This window comes from Populus trichocarpa, chromosome 4, assembly GCF_000002775.5.
Source record: "Populus trichocarpa isolate Nisqually-1 chromosome 4, P.trichocarpa_v4.1, whole genome shotgun sequence".
Taxonomy (NCBI): Eukaryota; Viridiplantae; Streptophyta; class Magnoliopsida; order Malpighiales; family Salicaceae; genus Populus; species Populus trichocarpa.
In genome coordinates, this window is record NC_037288.2 from 8472785 (window position 1) to 8497422 (window position 24638).

The window sequence follows — 24638 nt, forward strand, 5'->3', positions numbered from 1 at the left end:
CTTGTGTCGTGCTGCGGATCTTTCCTTTCCTTTCTGTTTTATAATAGAACCATGAAGGAGAAAACACTGATTTAGATAGTGTCTGGTTATTGATTGTGAACATAAAAAATAGAAACGAGATAGAAATATGTTTGGTTGAAAAAATAAAAAAATATAAATAAATTTATTTTTGGAAGAGTTTTAAAATTAATTTTTAAAAATATGTTTGGTTGAAAAATTATAGATATATAAATAAATTTATTTTTGGAACAGTTTTAAAGTGAATATTTATACTTTCAGAACAAGATGTATAAAAAGGACATGTTTTAGAGATAATATTTTTTTTATTTTTAAAATATCCTTGTAAAAAACTCTCAATTCAAAAATTATCTAACTAAAACATATAAGGATAAAAATAGTTATTATCATATTTTTAAAACCTAACTCGATGGTTGATTTGGGGTAAAGCCTAAGTTAATGATTGAGGCCCAAGTCATTGGTCAGGTTAACCCGAGTCACTTTATAAATAAAAATGGTTATTATTATAATTTTAAAATTCAATTCAGGGGTCGATCCAGGTAAGGTCTGAGTCACAAGTGAGGTTGATCATTGACTCAGATCAATGTAAGTATAAAAATGATTATTACTTATTATCATACTTTTAAAACCGTACTTGGGGGTCAACCTGAAATAAAACCCGAGTCATGTGTCAGAAGAGTCAACCCAAGTTGACCTGAGTCAAAATAAAATAAAATTCATTATTATCATAGTTTTAAAACTTGATTCGGGGGTCAACTTGGGGTAAGGTCTAGGTCACGGATTACGAAGGTCAACGCAGGTTAACCTTGGTCAATGTAAAAATAAAAATTGTTATTATCATATTTTTAAAACCTGACTTGGGGTTGACCGGGGCAAGACCCAGGTCACGAGTCAGGAGGGTCAACACAGGTTGACTTGAATTAACGCATGGATAAAGTGGTTATTATCATAATTTTAAACCCCGACTCGAAAGTCGACTCAAGATAAGGTTCAGGTCACAAGTCGGAAGAGTCAACTCGGCTGATTAAAAATAATCAAAGCAACCTTGTTTTGAACCTTTTTTTTTCAAAAAATTCAACGGGGTTTTTACTTGTGTTTTATCCTAGGTTGACCTGAGTTTTTAGTCGAGTCAATTATTCCTCTATTTTTTCTTAAACTCAAATTAGTTCAGGCCTCGGGTCAACTCAGCAAGTCAGTCCTAGTTTTATAACTAAGGATATTATAATATTATTAATTTCAACATGCAATATAAAAGAAAAAATATATCTAATTATTTTTTAAAATATGTAAGTTTGAAAAAAATACATATTAAGGGTAAAATAGACTTTTTCATATTTTATTTTGTCTTGTTCACCATAACCAAACATGATATAGAGATAGTCACTTTATCCTATAAATCATTACCAAACACAATTCTGTCTTCGTCTCGTTTTCTGTTTTGTCTCATTTATCTTCACTGTCTTTATCTCTTTTTTTCCGAGATAGTAACCAAACACTACCATAAGAAAAGGCTACAAGGCATCCTATGAGAGTTCACTCCATATAATCATGGAACCTTGAGTTCAATTTTCACGTATTGCTTGATATCCTTGATGTTTTCTAATAATTACTGCTCATATCTAGTACTTGATGATTTTGTTATTTAATTTTGATGAATATTGAAGCACATTTGCATCAAAAGTGGGTAGGTTGGCTACAAACTTATTATGGACAATAATATTGAATTGCAAATCTAAACAATAAGAGAGAATTTGAGAGAAAGGTAAACTTTATTAAGTGTTTTTCTCTAAGTTATTTTTTCCAATACACTTTATATTATGGTTCTGATTACAAGCCTATTTATAGGCCTAAAGTCTTAGACAAACAAGGAATTGAACTAAACAAGAAAACCTATTATAATTAAGAAAGTAATTTTGTCGACTCAATTGGTTGACCGGTTCTCAACTGGTAGACTGGTTCCTCTATTTAAAAAAAAAAACCAAAAATCTAGTTTATTTTCACCATCCCCCTTAAACTTGATTTCTAATTACTCCCAGCATATCTCTTTTCTGGGCAAAAACATCATAAGTGGCTTTGTGAAAATATCTACAACTTGGTCTTGGGTTTTTACATATTTGACTTCAACTTTCTTAATTCTAATGCAATCTCATAGATACTAAAATCTTGAGTCAATGTGCTTACTTCTGTCATAAAATACTTGATTCTTTATTAAGGCAATAACTAATAAATTGTCCACATAAACTTTTATATGCTTCTTTTATGGCATTTGCAACTCTTTCAATAATCTTCTTAGCCATATGGAATGACAAACACATGTTGTAGTAGCTACATATTCAGCTTCACAAGTTGATAATGTTATTATAGATTGCTTCTTTGAACTTTATGTGAATGTTGTGTCTCCAATGTAAAAGACAAAACTTGTAGTGTTCTTTCTATCATCCATATCTTCGGTCCAATCACTATCACTTTAACCCACAAGATCAAAGTTGTTGGAGTAGCCATAGAATAAGCCAAAATTTATGGTACCTTTGATATATCAAAAAATTTGCTTCAATGCTTTGAGATGTGTCATAGGTGGTGTCTCCATAAACCAACTTATAAGTACTACTCCAAAGAGATTATCTGGACGACTACATTTCAAATATCTCAAACTTCCAACTAAGCTCTTGAATGTTTTTATCTTCTCTCATTCATCATTCCTTGACAACCTCATTTCACACTTAACTAGAGTATTCACTTTTGCACAACCCTCTATCTTGAACTTCTTAAGAATTTTTTTTACAAACTTTTCTTGACTAACAAAGATTCCATTTTCTCCTTGTTTGATCTCAATTCCTAGGTAGTAAATCATAAGACCAATATTTGTCTTCTCAAACTCTTTGATCATTGCTTACTTAAAGTCTCCTAACATATTTGGGTTATTGTGTGTAAAGATCAAGTCATCCACATATAAGTATACAATAAGAGTATCACTACTCTCTTTTATCTTTACATAGATAGCATATTCACGAGGCAATTTACAAATCCATTTTTCAAAAAATAACTATCAATGCGACTATATCAACCTCTAAGGGCTTGCTTCAATCCATATAAGGCTTTGTTCAACTTTAATATCTTGTCTTTATGTCTTTTCACTTCATAACTCATAAGTTGCTCGATGTAGACCTCTTCTTCAAGAAATCCATTTTGAAAGGCTGACTTTGACATCCATTTGGTAGATTTTCCATCTACGTTGGGCAACTACAACAATTATCAATCGAATGGTCTCCAACTTAACAATTGGAGCAAAAACTTCATCATAGTCAATTCCTTACTTTTAACTATAGCCTTTTGCCATCAACCTCGCCTTGTATCTCTCCACTTCTCCTTTCACATTCTTCTTTTATTTTTAAACCTACTTGACACATATTAGTTTCTTTCCTTTTAGTATAAAAACCAATTTTTATGTGTCATTCTTTTTAATTGATGCAATCTCCTTGTCTATAGCAATTCTCCACTTTCATCCTTTATTGCTTCTTTAAACACTATAGGTTCATATATGGCAAGATGATAATATAGTGTTAGATTATTATCAATTGAATCAATTGGATTAGTTACTTCATACAGGTCATTAAGGCTCATCATCTTTTTTTGTGGACTTGGTAGGCTGTCACTACTTGAACTTTTACTATAAAAAGATGATGAAGGTGAATTTGAGTTCATTAGTGATTGTGGAGGTGTAACTAGTTTTTGATGATATTCATATCTATTTTTCTCTTCATCAAGAACTGATGAAATGCCATACTTCTCACCATTATCTACCTATTAATCACCATGTTTCTTTTATTAGGGTTGTAAAGCTTATATCCTTTGGACTTTTGATCATAACTCATAAAGATTAGCTTTTTGCTCTTGTCATCTAGCTTGATCCTCACTTAGTTATTTATATGCATATATTCAATGCTCCCAAACACCTTAATGTGAGTAGCACTTGGCTTTTTTTCATTTCATGCCTCTTGTGGAGTCATGACATCCAAGCCTTTTGTATGACATATATTTGACAAGTAAACAATACAATCTATAACTTTAGCCTAAAAATCCTATGGCATCTTCATGATTTTGAGCATGCTTCTCGCTATGTTGAGGATGCTTCTATTCTTTCTCTCTACCATACCATTTTGTTGTGGGGATTTAGGCATTGTTACGAGTATTTTTATACGTTGATCTTCACTAAACTCATTAAACTTGTTAGAATAAAATTCACCCCCTATCTATCCTAAGTGATTTTATAGAATAATCACTTTTTTTTTCAACTAATGTCTTAAACTTTTTAAAATAATTAAATACAATTAGGCTTTTTTTAAAAGAAGTATATTCATGTCTTTCTATTATAATCATTAATAAAGAGTATAAAATAAAGTTTTTATCAAATAAGCATGGTTGAATAGGATCACATACGTCTGCGTGTATCTCTTATAGGGGTTGACTTGATCTAGATGCAGACTCTTTTGAAAAACTTTTGCAGAATTGTTTGCCCACTAAACATCCTTCACACAATTGATTCAAATGTTTGATGGATGGTAGACCCTTCAACCTCTCATTTTGCATCATCATCTTCAAGCTATCAAAGTTTACTTGTTTAAGTCTTATATGCCAAAGCCAAGTCTGATATTTCACACATGTCTTTAGGCATTTAGACACATTTATCTCCATGTTTAGAAAAAAAAACATCATGTTCTTTGTCATGGTTACCTTTGCTATCATAGTTCTATGAGTATCAAGTAATGTCAAAATACGATCTTTCATCTTAATTTCATAACTTGTCTCCATTAATTGTCTCAAACTCAATATATTGTATTTTATAGTTGAGATATAATATACTTCACCAATAAATTGATGATTACCATCTTTCATTTAAATCAGAATCATACATTTCCCTTTGATAAAAACCTTTGAATGATATACAAATATAATATTATTTTTAATTGATTCATCAAGATCCATGAACTTGTCTTTGTGTCCACACATGTCATTGCTGGCTCCATTGTCAAGATACAACATGTTTTCTTTTGTTTCCATTCATTCATCATGGACTAAAAATAAAGTGGTCTTTTGCTCCTCTCCTACTACTAGATTGACATTCTTTTCAACCCTTTTGGTTGGATTCCAACAAGCCCTGGCATAATGACATGTTTTGACAATTATAAGAATTAATTTTTATTTTGTCAAACCTAGGTCTCGAATAGCTAATGTCTGAGGATCCAGTCGACCGGTTAGCTTCAATCAGTCGACCGATTAATCTGTTGAGGCTGCCTCGGTCTTCTCTTCTAAATTTGTCTTTTCCTCATCATCCTCTGTCTTGTCCACGACCTCTACCTCCTTGGATATATCTAGAGTAATCTTGATTCTCTTTTGTTAAGAATTTTGAGAAAAGTGCTTCTGCACCCATGTCTTTTTGAATTTCGTTGACTCTTTTTTCATGGGCTTGTAGTTTTCCTATGAGACCTTGAATTGTTAAAAAAGTCATATTTTATGATTCCTCTATTGCGACCACTACATAGTGGAATTTCTTTTGCAATGAGCATAAGATCTTTTCTATCACATGTGTTTCTTCCATCTTCTCCCCATATCTTTTCATCTGATTGTATATGGCCAATACTCTAACAAAGTAATTTGAGATATTCTCTTATTCAAGCATATGTAAATTTTCAAAGCACCATGTAACTTTTGCAAGTGTACCTTTTATACGTTATCATCTCCTTGGTTTGAGTGTTGCAAAACTTCTCATAGTTGCTTGGCGGTGGTTGCGTCAACCACTATCTCAAAAGTAGTGTCATCCAAACATTAATGGATGATTATGAATGCTTATTGATCCTTCTTTCATGCTTTCTGCATGGCCTTCTTTGGGGCAGATGTCAATGTCACTCCTTCTACAGGCTCTTCAAAGCCTTTTGTAGCCGTTAATCACACATCTTGGGAACCTAGCCAAGCTTTCACACGGATACATCAAATCTCATGATTATCCTTTGTCAAACAAGGATACTAGAGTGGGAAGTTTAGATTGGTCATGTCAAACAATAAGAACAAGCTCTGACACCACTTGTTGAAAGAAAATCAATTCAAGAAACTTATTAGGGACAATAATGTTGAATTGCAAAGCTAAAGATCAAGAGAGATTTTAAGAGGAAGATGTACTTTATTGAGTACTTTTCTCTAAGTTTTCTTTTATATTCAATGTATTATGATTTAGATTACATCTTATTTATAGATCTAAAATCTTAGACAAATAAGAAATTGAACTAAACAAGAAAACCTATTCTAACTAGAAAAGTAATTCTACCGACTCAATCACTCGACCGGTTCCTCTTATTTAAAAAAAACTAAAAATCTAATTTATTTTCAACACACCATACCAGCTCAGGTTTGCATCCTGGAAGAAAAGGCGAGAAAATTTTTCATGGATTCATTCATTGTCGGTGCCAGTATGCTTTGCATAGAGACAATAACATTCTGCAATTGAGTTTGAAGAAGAACGCTAGAGAACTGGTCGTTTTGTTTGAAACCGAATCATAAATAAGAGTTGCTTATTTCATGGGTTTGAAAAAGCGATCGATCTTAAAGGATACAGACTACAGATTTATGCAGAAGACCATTTGGAGCTGCTTTTCATTGTCAAGACAAGTTACAACTAACCATCAATGACGTTAGACATGGTTTTTAAGAAAAAAAATAAAATGACACTTTCATAGTAGACAATGTGGCATCATAGTAAAACAAAATACACTTCCACATTCCATTATGTTAGTCACACCCCTCAAAAGGAATCCACCCTGCACTCCCAAAGGTCGACGGCAATTTCCTCAACCAAAGTCTGAAGTATGTCGCTGTCGATTTCTGCACCAGTTTCGAACCCTTCAATTTCAAAATCTGTCCATTTTCCCAAGGAATGACTCATCTCCGAATCTATTATCTCATCCGGAATCATCCCAGCAAAATCTGTCCACCTTCTGACTTCATCGCCAATCTCTTGAATCAACATTTCTGCATTCATGCATGACGGTACTCTTTTCCGCGTTTTGAATCCAGTGTTAATGCACCGGGTGTATTTTGAATCTAAGCATTCTATCACACAATCAAAAAGAAAGCTTCTGAGTTGATTACCCTCCTTGCTCTCTTCAAATCCAGGAAGGCAATTAAGATTTTTCCACAAGGCACCAGCCAGAGTTTCAAGTCCGTCAAGCAGAAAGGGTCCAACGAGAAATCTCTTCATTCTATCTGAATTACATAGTGTTGCTTTACCAAACAACAGTTCAGCATTCAAGATAACCTCCTTTGCATGAGTGAGCTTGTTTCCAGTTAACCTGCCACCAGCAAGATTGATGCTCTGTAATATCCTAGAAACATGGTTAAGAAGATCCGTCGCCGTCTTGCTACCTGTCCTCCCTTGTATCAAAGAGGATGCACAATCCAGAAGATCCGCATCAGTATCTACTGGTTGTGGTTGATCATAGGAGCAATCCATGGAGTCCAGCAGCATCCTGCGTCCTAGAATCACAAGCAAAAATAGTACATGTAAAGAGAGCTCAAAATATTTGATAAAAGATTAGATAACATAGTAGTGACTGAAAACAGGGTTTATATATATATATATATATACCACTATTTCAGAAAATTCATAGTCAAGGTTCTGAGTAGTTCAATAAAAAATAATCATGAAATCCTCATTCTGCATAGTCATAAAATTTCACTTTCTTACCTGAGCTCTCATCCAGACTGCTTGAAATGCAACTGTCATTTGAGAAAGAAGCTTCAAGAACAGATCCAGGACTAAGGTGATCACCATCAACTGATATTCCAACTGAATTCCTCCTGATTTTTACTTCCTTCTGAGAAGAGTAACACACACGCTAGACATGTCAGGTCCAGTTATTGTCAAGGTACATTAAGCACAAAAAATAATTTTAAAAATCACACCTACAGATAAAATACTATCAAGGAAACCTAGCTTCATAAAAAGGCAAACTGTTAATTTTCATGGCGTATAGGTTTAGGGTGCGTGCTTGGCCTCAAGATGACCTTGAATTGAACAACTCAGGACTAGTTCCATGAATCTGGTTATTCAGTTCTATTTATGCATTCCTGCTCCAGTAACGTCTCTAGCTTATTTGACAAGATAAACCTTCCCTATTGCCTCAAAATACTTACAAAGGTAGCTTATCATTGCAGCCATTAACTACAATTCCAGTGCCTCTGTAACACACTATTTTCATTTTTTACCATTATGTTAAAATGATGATTTGCATGCAGAGGCGATCACTTTAGCTAACCATGGAAAGCAATTGTTTAAGACATCCCTTTTTGCCTCGTAAACTTTCAAACCAAAGCATGTTTCTCCTTTTGACATGCTTTCGGGGCTACCTATACACTTGTTTGTATCTCACAAATGCTTTCACTCCATTTCTATTAGCTTTTTCCTATGATGTACCATCTTTACCACTCAGTAGTAACATATGTTAGGAATGGGCCACCTAAAAACTGCTGGCTTTCAATTCATATTCTGTATATTTTAATCTATAACACTCAATCACCACCTCTATCCCACTCTAAGTTAAAAATGCCCTCTTTATTTATCATTCTCCACACCTGTCCACAGCCAGTTTCCAGTCTTTACTCATAAAGTTGCTGAACTTCAATAGTATTGTTGAAACTTGCTTGGACATGAATAAAACTCCCTTGGGGATTTTACATGAACTAATACATCCATTCTTGCAAGAGCCAATTCTTGGTAAAAGTTTTGCCATATTTTATTCTTACCAGAACATGACTATCAAAATCTAGATTCTTTTGAGTTGGAGTGCACTTTTTTCCAACCTAATCTGTATTATGCGTGTACCTGTATTTACGTTGAAATCAATTGAAAAGGAGGAGGAAAGGAAAGGCCAATGTTTCACTGAAACTAATTGATCACGGAAACTTATTTTGTTTTCTCACATACCATGAAAAAGAAATAGAAAAAAGAGGGTAAAGCCAAAAAGTTTCAAAGGCCTTACATCTCATAATTGACAGCAAGTATATCACTAAGACGCGCTGTATGGTGCACAAATTTCAAACAGCAACTCAGTCATTCGACAAAGTCAAATTTGACAACCTTCTTAACTCACTATAAAACAAAGATAGCAACCCATGGGACATTAGTCAATGAGAACACATATCAAATGAAAAGGCAATCCTTGCACAATTTCATTAATTTCTCCATTTTCTTTTATTTTGGTTGCGCCAATGGTATAAGAAATTTCACTCAACACAAGCACCAGAATCAGCATTCTCCAAACAGACATGCAAGCTAAAACAGTTCAAAATAGTTTATTATTTAGAGATAAGGTAGGTACCGATATCAGAGGGGAACGGACGTTTTGTAGTTTTTTCTTCAATCATAGATGCTTTAATTAAGTCACAAACTAAAACAAAATAAGCACAGAAATTCTGGACCATAAACAGCATAATAAAAAGACAGCACCATGCCAATACATAGCAAACCAACCTGGTAAGTTTTGTCTGCATTAAACATATGAGCATGTGGAGACATAGGCTGATCCGCAGTCAAAGCAAATATTAGCTCTTGGAGAATCATAGCAGTAGATCTCATGGGTTTACTACCTCCACTTGTCAATTCATCCTGTTCTTGAGAGGCCAGTTCCTTTAGTTTTTGCTCTAAAATTGTGCCCAGGGCATCTCCTCTTAATGGAAATTGATTCTGCAAAGGTGTTTTGCCATCATTTTCATCCAACACCAGCCTTCTTTGGTGAGAAGTGTTCTTATCAATTTGAAGACTCCTCTCTTTCAGCCCCTTGGAAACAAAAGTTCTGTGCCTAAATGGGGAATTAAACGTAAAAGATATAGCATCATTTTCCCTACTGCCATTATTTTTATTACACTCTCCATCATTAACAGATCTACTTCTGATACATGCACGGTCCATGGAGAGAGAGCTGGATGCAACCACTTTTCTACTCACACTGTCAGACTTGGTATTCCTTTGTCCCATAGACATCGGATTAGCAAGTCCAGTACTTTCAACTTGTGCATTGACACCAACTGTCCTCTTGCGCGCTGGGCTCCTTAGCGGTGACATGGAATCATCTCGTCTGCTGCAAACTTTTCTGTCTTTGTCAATTGTAGAATTATCAGCCAAGTTAGATGCCCTTGTCCTGCCACGACTGATTATGCTTCTGTTCAAAGCAACAAAATCTGTTGCCTCATTAATACCATTTGCAGCTGAAGAAGCTCTCCTGCTTTGCAGATTATTTAGTTTGGCCCTTGGAGGAGTTCCATCCCTGCTTATGAACATCTCATTTTGAGTATGAATCCTCTGCTTATAAGTAATAGAAGATGACTCTTGCTGTTGAGGCCTGCATTGCTGGCTTCTCAATTGCCGCTGTGATTGGCACTCTGGAGACACAGGTTTGATAACTGTGATGGTTTGACTTGGTACTCGTGTGTTATCCTTTTCTCTCACAGCAATGGATTGTTGGTCCCAATTTCTCTGATAAATTACATTTCTTTCTTGCTCAGGAGTGGATATGGGTGGCCTAGGCTTGATCATTTCTGATTCTTGAGAGGACATATAATTTGAAGGAGTGGATGGACAAACGAACTGCCGCTCCTTCACATTGGGTCTAGAATCCATAACATCAAACAAATTACCACAATTTTTGCAAGAAGTTTGCCCTATGAAAGACGTGCCTTCTCCCTCATTACAATCTCCAATATCTTGTTGTTTCACAATGTTTGGTAACATAATTCCAATCTCCTCTGTCAAAACTTCATCCCTAGGACAATAATTCATAGAACTTGGATAAGTAAGAGCACTTTTTGACCTATTGGTAGCTTGCAACCCAGGTTCCAAAATTCTAGTAGCAGCATCAATCAACCTAGACGTCCTAGATGCATTCTTGGACGAGGAAATCCTAGGACTCTTAACTGGTGGTGCAAGTTTTGGATGATGATGCCTTCTCGACCTTGACAAAACACTGTTAATTTGCAACACATCGGCTCCGAACCTAGTCAATGCTTGTCTCTCAAACTGACCTGTCTTTTGAAGCTTTTGAGGCCTAGATTCAACCTTTGTGCTCCCTTTCTCCATATTCAAATCATTCCTATCAGATTCACTATGACTATCATTAACAAGTTTCTCTTCGGTAACATCACAAGCAACAGAATTTGAAACTTTTTTGTGCTTATCTCGATGCACGGCTGGCAAAGAATCGAGGCCCATCAACCTAGCAACCAAACTTGGAGCTCTCATTTCACGCTTTTTCACTACAATATCATTATTACAATTCCCGCTTTTCTTTACATTTGGAAAACCTCCTTTATTCTCATCAACAATCTACATTTCAAGCACAAGCAAAAAGCCCTCATGATAAACAACAACAAAAAAAAAAACTAACCAAACTCACAGAATTAAATCTCTTTTTATTGAGATATAAATAAGTGTCCCTTAAAAACATCTATGAACATCAAGATCCAACTTTATAAACCAAAATGCATACCAGATGGAGCTTTGTTTTGGGCATCTTCTCATCCCCACCAAACTTCTTTGATGGATGTTTTGCACGAGCTGGACAGCAGCAGCAGCAACACACGCATTAAACAACCAAAGAAATCAATTTTAAGCATTCTAGTTCAAATGGGTATTCTTGGTTTAGAGAGAAATGGACTAACCTGCAGGAAGCAATTTCCTGGAGAAGAGTTTTTTCTTGGCGAATCTCCTATTCCAATCAAATAACTGAAAGAAAATACCAACACAACCACCAGACCTGTGAGCCTTTTTCTCTGTCAACGCCAAACATGCCCCTGCTGGATTCCCTGTTGTTTCATTCATCTCTCCAAGAAACCAAAAACCCTAAACCAAAAATCCCTCTCTTTCAAAACAAAAAACACTCGAATCTCAAATACCATTTATCAGCCAAGCCCATGTGAAAAACAAAATCCATTCTTTCCAACAAAATAATACAATGTAGCTAACCAAGTTTGCCCAAAACAGCAACGGGATACCAAGAGAAAAAAAAAGAGTAAGATGCATTACAAAGATGCAATGGGAAAGAGTGAATAAGACAGAAGAGAAAGCAGGAGACGACAGCCAAGAAGACCCAGTAGAAAGCGCAGTGAAACAGTACTGGCCTACCTGTATTATTCTGTTACTTGGTAGTATTATCTACATGTCTTGAAGCAAGGAACAAGTGATTCTCTTGAACATAGAAAGAGAAAGATCAATGAGTAAAAGATGGTGATGATTGAGAATCAAGAAATGAAAAGATGTGAAAGAAAGAGAGCATCATGTGACTATGAGATATTGGATTGTGCACAGAGACCAAGAAAATGAAGCTCGAGGGACTGGCAACGTAGCAGAGAAAGAGTGAAAAAATGATACCAAAAACAAAAGTTGGTTCTGTTACTTCTGCGCGATGAAAAGGGCTGGCTACAGAAAGACTAGAGAGAGGGGGGGCTAAGCAGAGAGAGAAAGAGAAGTGACGCACGCGCAGTACAGTGATTCACATTCACTGTGGATGCTCTCTGCGTGTTTGTGTGGATGGTCAAACGAGAGAGAGAGAGAGAGAAGAGTAGATAGATACTGTTGTGTTGTGTCGTGTCGTGTCTGCGTCAAAGGGACCAATGTTCTCTGCCATGTCACCCTGTTTCTTGTAGTCTATAGACAGCTGGTTCCATTTTTTGTGGTAAATTCATGGAAGAGGAAAATGATGCTGTGATTTAGATTGTGTTGGATAGAAATTAATTTAAATTGGATTAGGTAAGGTGATAAAAAAGGAAGGTTGTTTTTTGTGTTTGAATGTTGATATTTGTATTTATTTTAGGATAATTTATTTTGTTTAAAAAATAATTCGAGAAATATATTTAATCTTAGTTAATATATAAACTAATTTGAGTATTTTCTAAAATTTGAATGGATTAATTTTGAAATTCATGAGCATTCAAATTATTATTTTTCCCTATTAAATCAAATTCAAAACATAGCTTTGTGCCCCCATTTGTTACTTCTAAGATATGATTTCATGGATATTTTCTTCTTCTCCTCTTATTTGGTTCACCTATAAAAACTTGGTGGATAGAAAATATATTGCAATTAAAAGGAAAAAAATAAAATAAGAATAAACACTTGTAGTTTTCAAGTAATAAAATTCATTAAATATATAAGTTGAGGGACCACATGTATATTGAGTAAAGAAGAAAGAAGATAAAATATATTGTCACAATAACTAAAGCATGGAAGAAAAAAATATAAAAGAGAAAAAAAAAAAGACATTATATACACATCAAAACTAGCATGTTTGGGTATGGTTGTGGTTGTTTTTCACTTGGAAATGTATGAAAATAATATTTGTTTTTATTTTTTAAAAATTATTTTTAACATCAACATATCAAAATGATCTAAAAGCATAAAAAAATATTAATTTGAAGTAAATAATTAAAAAATTAAATTTTTTTAAAAAATATTTTTTAAATAAAAAAAACAAAGCGTGTCACATGTGCTAGGAAAAAAAAAAACTAGATCTACTGCTAGAAAAAAAAAGATTTACTACTAGCAAGTTATGTTTGTTGCTTTAAATAATTTAAATTAATTTGAATAACCTACAATATAAAATAAAAAATCAAGAAAATTTATAAAAAAATTAATAATAATTACAAAATAAAAGACTTAATAATCTAATATTAAAAAATAAAATTAAAAAAAATAATTTTTAAAAACCTAAAAATAATCAAATCAATATAATTTTTAAAATTCATGACTCATATTATAAATCCAGGTTTCTTAATAGAAAACAAAAATAAAAAGAAGATTATGTAATTTTACTATGCTGAAGATAAGAAAATAATAATAAAATCTTTAAATGCCAGTTTAATATTGTTTATTTTTAAGGATAATTAAATAATTTTATTGTGTTAAAAATACAAAATATAACATCATTATAATTAATTTAATAATAATAAACGAATTATGTAAAAAGACGACACTATCCTGATCAGTAAATCCATTGATTTTCACGGAGAAGAATAAAAATATTATTATAATTCACGGAATTTTATATGTTGGTTAAAATCTTTTATATATATATATATATATATATATATATATATATAATTTTTCTTTGGGAAAGTTTTTCCTCATAGTGTTCCTTCGGGGTAAAAAAAGTAAAAAACCTCTAGGAAAAATGGGTGAGATGAAGTTAAAAATAGGAGTAATGGAAGGACATCTTTCTTTTCTGACAATTTTATTTTTATCTTTGATTTCGTGGAGTCTACGCATGTCTCCTCCTTCGAGCTGTTACGAGTCACGACGACTTGGCAGGGCTAGAGGCAGGCCTGCGGTATTTAGTAGCAATTATTTTTTTATTTTAAAATAATTTAAAATAAAAATAAAAAATCTTAAAAACATGATTTAATCACGGAAACAAAAACAACTGTATAATCCTAATTCAGGTTTCGAAGTTAAGATATCAAATCAAATCACCAAACTACCTCAGGGTCAATGCACTCGCTGCCACCTCATCCTCTGGTATACCACTTTTATTTAAACAAACCTTGACGGTCGATCTGAGATTCAATTTAATTAAAGTTGGATTTAAAAAAAAATTTAAAGAGAGTTGACTAGTAAATTAATAAAAAAAAATCAAATTTCTTAAAAATATATATAATTTTTTAAATGATATTATTTTAATTTTTCTCAAAAAAAATTTAATTAACTCCTTTAATTTATGAATCGTCAAATCAATTTTAAAAAATGTGATAATTATTATTTTTTAAAGTGTTTTTTTAAATATATTAGAATAATAATTTTTTTTTTAATTTTTAATATAAAACAATATTAAAATATTAAAAAAATAATTTTTAAAAAACATTAAATTTTAACAAACCGGACACTCGATGGAATAGTCTTCCTGCCTCCATTTTTTCGTAGCCCAAAACAAAAAAGTTTTGAAGTTCGAAACTTAATTTAAATATTTAAAAGATAATTTTGATGAAAGCTAAACTCTAAGAATGTGTTTTAGAAATATTTTTAAAAAAATTTAAAATTTTTTTATTTTTTTCTTTACTTCAAATTAATATGTTTTTGATATTTTCAGATCATTTTAATATCTTGATGTCAAAAATAATTTTTTAAAAATAAAAAAAATATTATTTTAATATATTTTAAAATAAAAAATATTTTAAAAAATAATATTATTATACTTTCAAACACACTCACGTGAGTTATCGTTAATACAAAGCAAAATAGGAGTTAATCAACCGAAGTAAAGTGAGTGTCATGTATTTTGAGAATGAGGAGGGGAAATGTGTTCGAGGGCACATTCACGTTCTAATGTTTTGTTTTCCTCTCTATTATTTCTTGTATCAAAATAAATGCTGTAAGTTTTTGTATTTGGAGGGGGAAGCTTTGGAGGCCATAGCTTGTGATATATTTCATATGTTAACATGGTTTTTTTTTTTTTTATCAAACCATTATAATTTCATACAAATTTTAAGAAATAACATAAAAGAAAATATTATTTAAAAAATAACATATTTTTTACTCATCGCTAATAATAATAGCTATTGTAAATAATCGTTATTGTCAATAACAGTTGTTGTAAATATCTACTATTGTCATTAACAATTGTTTATAATCACTAACAAACTACCATTGTCATTAGCAGTTGTGTGAAGTAGCACAACCAATCCCAAAATTTTATATAAAATAAAATCTAAACCATCATGATTAGAGGCCAAACAAAACCATAAATTATCAAACCTCAAACCCATAATTGAAACAGAATATATTCTAACATCATTTTTATTTGTTAATTATAATCTCAAATTAATATGTATGTTTTTTTAATATTATTTTTATTTATGTATATTTTTTAAGTTGTTGATGGATGATTTGAAATTTTAAACATGTTTACATGTTCATTTGTTAATTAACAATATTAAATCATGCTTATATAAACTAAATATGAAAATGCATAATATATATGACAACTTTAAAATCAACATAAAAATAAGCAAAAACAATATTACAAAAGTAGTAATAATAAAAGTAACTCTTAACTAGAAAAATAACACAACATAATTATATACAATTTAATAATACACCTGAGCCTATCCATGTCTTCTATGACAACGAGTGGATGGATCAGTTCCATCAATAACACAACTTTCACCTGTCTGTGAAGTTTTATTTTTTGAGACAAAATCATCTAGACTCAATGTTTTTTCTAACAGGTTAAGTATAGTACGACATGTCTTGAACCAAGAAGATGCATAATAAAAAATAAGTTCATCATCACCGTTAAAATTATAAAAATCAGCCGCAAAATCGTTATTGAGAATAGTGATTGTATTAAAATCGTGATTATAAATAGTGATTTTTCAACCACCATAATTCCTAATAGCGAGTCTTTACAAAACCATATCATTTTCCCAAAACTTTTCAAAATAATATCATTCCTTATTAACTTTCTTGAAACGGAATACATATATATATACATATATATACATATATATATATATATACATATATATATATATATACATATATAGTTTGTGAATGGTTGAACTTCCCTGTTCACAGGTGTCAAAGTCTCTAATCTATATTGGGTGGTCTTTGGTGCTCGCAACGAACATGGATACAAATAATATAAATCAATGTAGATGAAAGCAATTGGTTGCTAGAGGAAAACAGTTAGTTTAATTAATATATTTCTTATTCTTTTTCGAGAAATAGTTCCTTTTTTTTAATAGTAGGCCGTGAATTAACCTATTCAATCAACATGCAATGTTCTACATTTAATTTTACAAATTAAAAAAATTTAGAAAAAAAATAATAAAAAAATCTTTAATTTAAAAAACTAATTAGAAAAAAAAAATTAGAAAAAAAAAAAAACCAGGCGTTGTTGAAACTGACAAGCTAGGCCAACGCGCGTTATTGGACCCTTAGATGTTTTTGTTTGCAACTGGGGCGGAGGACATGTCATCAACTTCAATTTTTTTTTGAAGTTGACACATCCTTTGATTTGTTTAAATTCTTAAAAATATTAAGGAACTAGAATCGTATAATTTGCTTGATTTTAAAGTTCAAACACTAAAGTGTTTCTTTTGCGAAACTTATAACATACCATCTATTTTTTATGTTTTTTTTTTATTTCAATCTCTTTTCTTTCAATTTTATTTTTGTTGCAATAAATCAAAATTAATTGATTCTTAATTAGAACTACATCACACACACAAAAAAAAAAGAGAGAGAATCAAATTTTAAAAAGGTAAAATTTTGCACAGCTTATCAACAATAATATGCAAAAGAATAAATAGTAGAATTTTTGTATAATAAAAAACTCACGTTTTTTAAAATAATACTTAATAATGAAGATATAATTTTTTTTTATCGGAATCATAAAAAATATACATCAATTTTTTAAATCACCAAACTTCAATGCGACAACATCTCACTTTTATTTATAAAAAAAGATTGATTCAAATTTTTAATAAGAAATTCATATCCACTCACTTTATTGGCATCTTGCTTCACATGTGTATAAGAGCTGGTACTTGTTTAGTTTTGTATTGAGATTGAATCTATTTCTCATTAAAATTTAAATTTTATTTTTGCTTTAAATTAGTTTTTTTAATTATTTTAATATGCTAATATTAAAAATAAAATTTTAAAAAAATAAAATTTTAAAAATATAAAATTTTAATATAATTTTTAAAAATAATAATTTAAAAAACAATTTCTACCTGGCTTCCTCCCGGTCACCAAAAATTTGACCAGCAACTCTCATCATTTGAAAAAAAATGTAGAGAAAAAAATCTCTTAATTCCCGGAATGATAAATGATTGAGTAATTCATACCCACTTGGCCACTTGCATGAAACCAAAACAATTCCCATGCCCCCAAAAATTAGCTCATTCTTTGTAGGTGTGAACTGTGAAGTGTAAGATATTTTTTTAAGAGTATATTTTACTTAAAAATTCATTAAAATAGTTTTTTTAGATTTTTTTATATCAACACATTAAAATCATTAAAAAACATAAAAAATCCTAATTTAATAATTTTTAAAATAAATCTAAATGTAATTTGAAACACAGGAAAAAACCAGCAAGCATGGGAAAGCTAGTGAGCAATTGTCAATACCATTTCCAGAGACCCAGATGCACGAGACAAGATAAATAATTTTGGCCTAGAGTCTGGCAAGTAGGACCACCCTATTTGGTATTGCCCACCTAGCTACCTTTTACTCACAAGTTACGTGAATCTCATAGGTAAAATGAGAAATGGCAATGCATACAAACTTACTAGGACAGTGGACAAATGACCGTCCGAAGGGACCTCGATCGGCCTGTTCATATATTTATACGTAATGGAAAAGGACAGCTAAACCACCACATCCTTTGGTTTGTGCTCGACGTTGTGTCATGTCGGCATGGTGAGATCACTGTTTGATTTGATAAGTTGTTAATTAAGCTCCCTCTAGTGGTTAAAAGTGGCTTTATGTTTAATCATGTTAGGTATTAGAGTCAACTAATCCAGCTCTTCCACAGTCTATTTACTGCTTGTTTCTTTTGGAAAAAGCAAAGCTTGGATTGCTTGTTTCATGGGACTTGAGAAAGTTACTTGGAACTCAAATAAGGATTAAAGATACTTTTTAAGCCTAAAGTACTGGACTGGAAAAGGTATTTATTGAGGAAATAAAAAAGTTACTTGGTCAAATTTTAATGGAGAAGAGAAAATTCCCGTTGATACCATTTGTCTATAAAAAAATAATTTTTATGTTAGTGGGTTTTTTTTAATGAAAAGAATTTCATCTGGGTGTTTTTTATTGTTTTTTTATTTAAAATGATAGGTCTGAACTTGTAAAGTTTTTTATTCTGAGTTTTTAGATGGAGTTTTGAGTTATTTGAGAGGAAGTTGAATTATGAGAGCTAGAAAATGACGAGGAGATGGATGGTTGTATTTGGGTTGACACAAAGTTAGGGGAGGAAAAGGAATGAGATGATTAGATTATATGAGTGGAAGTGTCTTTTATTGGAGTAGATTCTGGTGGAGCAGGGACGACTAACAGAGGTTCCAGGAGTAATAGAAATATGATAGGTAGTTGTTCACGATCAATACCTGTAAATTAAGGAGACATGAATAAACTATAAGGTGTGGTTAGTTTTAGAAAAAGAAAATGAGAGTTGAACTTTATAAATGTGGTTGAGGAGAAATAAGATTTCATGTGCCATTTGCACAAAGTAATGCATTGAACTTATCATCGATGGTGGCTTGCCATTGTGGATATTTGAGGGCAATGGTGGAATATTTTGGTTTTATAAGTGATGTGATGTAGCAGGGTGTTTGGTAGCATTATAGATACATTTTTTTAAAGATGTTATTTAATGAATTTTCTTTTTTTTTTGGTAGCTAGCTATGAGTGTTTGGATTAGTTTATGTGTATTTTAATTAATTTTTCGAGAATCTAAAATTAATGATTAGCCTCTAAAGTTAATGATTAGATCACTTGGGATCTTAAAATGAGTGGGAGATGATGATTTTTGAAAAAGTTTTGTTTTAATCGGAGATACATGATTATTTGAGGAAATTAAATGAGATCTAGAAAATGATGAGGAAGTGGGCCGATTGTGTTTGGGATGACACAAAGTTACGAGAGAAAGAGATATGAGTGAAAGTGTCTTTTATTGGAGTAGATGCTAGTGGAGCAAACATGACTAACGGAGGTTACAGGAGTCATAGAAATATGATAGGTAGCTGATTCATACTCAATACCTGCAAACTCAGTGTTGTACTGGAAAATATTTTAAAAAAAATTTAATTTTTTTTAAATTAATATGTTTTTTATATTTTCAGATTATTTTAATATGCTAATATTAAAAATAATTTTAAAAAATATTATTTTAATGTATTTTAGAAAGAAAAACACTTTAAAAAGCAATCGTTACAACACTTTCAAACACCATTATATATAAGATGAGATAAAAAATTTATCTGTTACTTTATCAAAATAAATTTAAGCACTTTAAGAATTAGAGTGCCTAATAAGAACAAAAGGACAAGATAAAGCTTAAAGTTTATTTTGAGTGTAGGGTTGAAGATAGGGTAACACATGCATGCAACCTGAAGTGCAAATCTTTTTTATAGTGAGACAATTGATTATGGAGCTTTTCAAAAGGAGATTTCATTTCTAAGAGTGATGAAGGCAACCGTTTGACTAGATATGCTGTTGTTTGAAAAGCAAAAGACAGGCATGAAGACTTGGTGAAGTAAGGTGATGAGTCCAATTTCGACAATGCGATGATGTTGACTTTTGCCAGCTCCATTGTGTTGAGGTGCATGAGGTTGGGTAAGAAGATGAGTAATACCAAACGTGGCAATTATAAAGTTTTTTGTTTTTGATCCTCACAACCATTAGAGTAAACTGTAGAAATTTCTTGTGAGAAGTAATTTTCAACAGTTGCCTTGAGTTTTAAAAAAATAGTGTAGAAATTGATCTGACTTGTTTTTCATCAGATAAAGCCTTATGTATTTAGTAAAATGATTGATAAAAATAATATAGTAGAAAAAACCATGGCTGATCTCTGTCAAAGAACCATCTCAACCCCTTTAAGTAAAAGTCTTTTGCGTTTGAAACTTGCACAGACTCACATTACCTTGTACTTAATTTTTATCAAATAAATAGGGATGGTGAGAATTGAATTCGTGACCGCTTGGTCGTCAAAGGCTCTGATACCACATCAAAAACCCATCCCAATTCAATAGTTTAAGCTGTTAAGTAAGATCACAAGATATGATTTATATTATTTTACAACACAAACATCATCACTATATAATAGATCAAGTGGACGATGACTTGTAAGTGTTGAAGTACAAGAAAACGGAAGGGAAAAGATTCAATGGATGTATGATTAGTCTTGCAAAATTTTGCCACAAATATGGGGTTTTGTTGCACAAAAGGCACACGAAGAACATTGGGAAGAGAGAAAGATAGAGATGAAGAACTGAGTTTTGTTGAACATGTATGAGCGATATGTATACAAATTTGCACCATCACCAACAATTATTTCATTGGGGCCAGTATAATCTGAGTGAAGAGAGAGATTGCCAATATTACATGTAATGTGATGATATGCAACAAAGCTAACGAGCTATCCATGAGAAGAAAAGGAAGGACTAGAACAAGTGTGGTTGCAACAACATTTTGAAGTATAGAGACTTGCATCTGGGGATTCTTTTTAGCAAATGACCCAGCTGATCACAATATTGACACTTGGGAAACCTGCGTCTGTTGTTGGAGAATGATTGTGAAGAATTCGGTCCTCTAGTGTTAGATTGATTGCCTACTATAGGAAGGATTGTTGCAAGCGAAGTTATTAAGGTTAAAAGTGCTGCGAAAATTGCTTTGTTGGTTATTGGATCGCTTACTGTAGTATTTAATAGTGACGGCAGATAAATTATTCTGATTTTCCTCTTTTTTCTTATAAAAAAATTCATTATAATCGATAAATTTGTCAGAAAAATCCTAGAAAATGATAGGAGTGTCCTGAGCTCTAATAGCAGCAGCTAACTCCTTGAATTCACTTCTAATGCCGTTAATGATGTGAATAATTCATCCATGATGGACTTCATAGATTGAAGATAGTATGCAACAAAACAAGTACCACGAGAGAGTCAATTTATCCTTCAAGAACATAATACAAGATTGTGATCGGTTAGCAAAAAGATTATTTAGTTTTTGCCAACCTTCTTGAGATGTTTTGGATAAGGCTATGAGGGTGACAATGCATTAAGAATCAGATGTGAGAAGTAAGAAAGAGGTGATCAAGATTATTATCTTTCGGTTTTCTGAAGCAGTAGGAAAGTAAGAAAGTGGTGATCGAGATTACTCCGAGAAAGCCACAAATAATTCCAGCTATCAAGAACGTGGTGGAAGATTTCGACTTTGTTGTCATATTCCACTACAAAGCTTCTTGTTTCCGAGAACAGAAACTGCACTTGTATTCTGAAACACTCCTTGAATAGGCCTTCAAAGTCTTTAAAAGACAGATCGAAACTCTCCAACAACTTAAAGTCTCCCAAGAACTCAGGAATCTAGCCAGTCGAGTTGTTGTGGGAGAGATTAAGATCTTGCAAAAAGTTTGCTCCAAATGCAAACTTTCCAAACTCACGCGACTACCAAGACTTCTAGGAATTTCTCTAGAAAACCTGGGTTTAGAGACGTATAGATATCCTAGATTCATCAGTTTCTCCACTTCAGTCAGAAGGGACCTGTCAGCACATTCTCTGATAGCACTAAATACGTTGATAAGGTATCAATACTAGCTAATTCTTTCGTTATGGGACCGCCCAAATTATTTTGCGAGATAGCCAAGGACAATAACTTCTGCCAATTTCCCAAACTTGGTGGAAAGCTTCCCGCTAATTATCGAGCCCCATGTTAATTAATTCTACCTAAAGAAGTCGTATATCCCCAGTGAAGATTCCATCCTGCCTGAGATTTTGCTTCCATTAAGAAATAGATCACTCAACTTTTGTAGTTTCACCATAGATCTTGGTATAGTTCCAGTCAAGTTGACGAGGTTTCCGATTTCGGTTGGAATGCTACCACGCAAGTGATTTCTCGCAAATGTCATCTTCATGAGCTCTGTGGAAAAGTTGCTTACAATTTCAGGAAGCACCCCTAAGAAATTGTTGTCATCCAAAGCCTCCAAACTGGTGTTATTTGCTACAGAAAAGACAAAATTCAAGTCATCATCTTCACATTGTCCCATATATTAATTCTCACCGATAACCAAACCTTGCAAAGCATGGGAGCTTGACAGTGGTGGAACTTTCTCAGTGAAGTTGATCTTTCCAATTGAAAAGAAAGGAGATTTGAGGCATTGGAGGAATTTTTCGGAATTAGTCCACTGAATTGATTGGTGAGAATATTAAACACTTGAAGGTTTGGAAGAGTTTGGCCTAAGTCAGGAGGAAGACTGGGTTAACTGGCACAGAGAATAGAGTAAGAGAAGAGAGATTGAATATGGATGGAGGGATCATGCCATTTAGATTTTTTGCACCTAGTGAAAATACTTCAACCTTTTCATTTGTCTAACAACATTTGTTAAGCTCAAAAATAAATACCTGCAACTTCCATATATAATAACCCAAGTTCTCCAGGAAGCTTCCCTGTCAAATTGCCTCTATTTAATCAAGGACTCGGAGATTAGCGCAACGTGAGATGTTGACAGGGATTCCACCATCGAATGTGTTGTTCCTGAGGACCAACCTCTCCAGCTTAAGCAAACGACCTAACTCTTGGGGAACGTTATGGCTTAAGCTATTATTTGCCAAGTCTAATACCATGAGGAAACTCAAGCTGCCAATGTGGGGAGATAGGCTGCCCACTAGTTGGCAGTAGTGCAGGTCAAGCTCTACAACTCTTTGATGCCAACGTCCACGAGTAAAACCTGACCACTCGCAGAAATGCAAAGATTCATTCCATGAGCTGAGCTTACCAAGGTGATCACCGGTTATTTAAGCTTTAAAAGCAAGCATGGAGTCTGCCAGTCTCGTTTCCTCCATATATTGAGAAGGAAAAAGAGAGGACTAGACTTTTTTGCAAGAAGATTGGTCACAATATGCATGAACTCAAGCCAGGCAGCACCATCTTCATGCGAATCTCAAGAGCTTTATTAATAATGACTTTTGAAGATACGGTGATGAAATCTGAAAAATCCAAGTAGCTTAGGAATAGGGTTTTCAAGTTGGATAATTAATTAATTAATTGGTTTTAGCAATCTCATTTATTTTTTATAGTCAAGGTGGTTGATAGCTTATACTTGGTATTTGGTAGGTCAAGGTGGCTTGTGGCTAATACTTATAAAAAATCCATCTTGGTGGAGGTGGGGAATCTTCAATGCTTAAATAAATATTTTTTTAGAGAGAGAAAATGTAATAATATTCTAGAAAAAAGATACTCTGAAAATATATATATATATAACATAAAATAAAGATTATGAATATTTGTTCTAAAGGTCTCATGGTGTATTTATAGCCCATGAGTTTTGTCATTTTATAGAGAAAAATGGCTAGAGTGTAACTTCATCTTTGTGATATTTTGAGTTGTATTCCACTCATTTTATCCAGGTAAAAGATGGATAAATGACTGGTCATGAAAGACTTTAATTCATCTAATGGTCTTGGTAGAGTATAAACTTGTTTAATTAAGCATATTTATTGAGAAATAATTCTTCTATGAATTTTATATAAAAATCTATAAAATTGATGATGTTAGACTCAATCATCTCTTGAGTCTGGGCAGCACCAAATCTAACGTGCATGGGCTAGGTACACTACCAAGGCCATCTATGGTTGGTCTCGCCACGCCAGACCCAACGCTTGGGGCTTAGCATGCTGCCAAGCCCAATCGTAGTTGGGTCTGGCTAGCGACAGACCCAACACGCTTTTATTAGGGCATGTTTGTGTTCTGGAAAATCTATAGAATTAATGGTGTTAGACTTAATCATCTAGTGAGTCTGTGCAGCACCAGATCCAACATGCATAGGTTAGGTACACTGTCAAGCTCATCTATGGCTGGGTTTAGCCA

General features: G+C 32.7%; 1 protein-coding gene across 1 annotated transcript; it reads right to left on the bottom strand.

The window, feature by feature from the left end:
- Positions 1–6633: 6633 nt before the first annotated feature.
- LOC7456832 (uncharacterized) lies at positions 6634–12580 on the bottom strand. Its single transcript, XM_002305135.4, has 5 exons — positions 11722–12580; positions 11550–11617; positions 9539–11386; positions 7754–7883; positions 6634–7542 (listed from the first exon to the last, which is right to left on the bottom strand). The coding sequence occupies exons 1-5, from the start codon at positions 11879–11881 to the stop codon at positions 6812–6814; spliced, it is 2937 nt and encodes a 978-aa protein (XP_002305171.4). The 5' UTR covers positions 11882–12580; the 3' UTR covers positions 6634–6811.
- Positions 12581–24638: the final 12058 nt, after the last annotated feature.

Excerpts from the sequence above, each read along its gene's own strand:
- LOC7456832 (XM_002305135.4), bottom strand. The coding sequence starts at position 11,881 with ATGAATGAAACAACAGGGAATCCAGCAGGGGCATGTTTGGCGTTGACA. Across the intron at positions 11,387-11,549 it reads CCAAAACAAAGCTCCATCTG|ATTGTTGATGAGAATAAAGG; the intron begins GTATGCATTTTG and ends CTTGAAATGTAG. Across the intron at positions 7,543-7,753 it reads CAGTCTGGATGAGAGCTCAG|GACGCAGGATGCTGCTGGAC; the intron begins GTAAGAAAGTGA and ends TTGTGATTCTAG.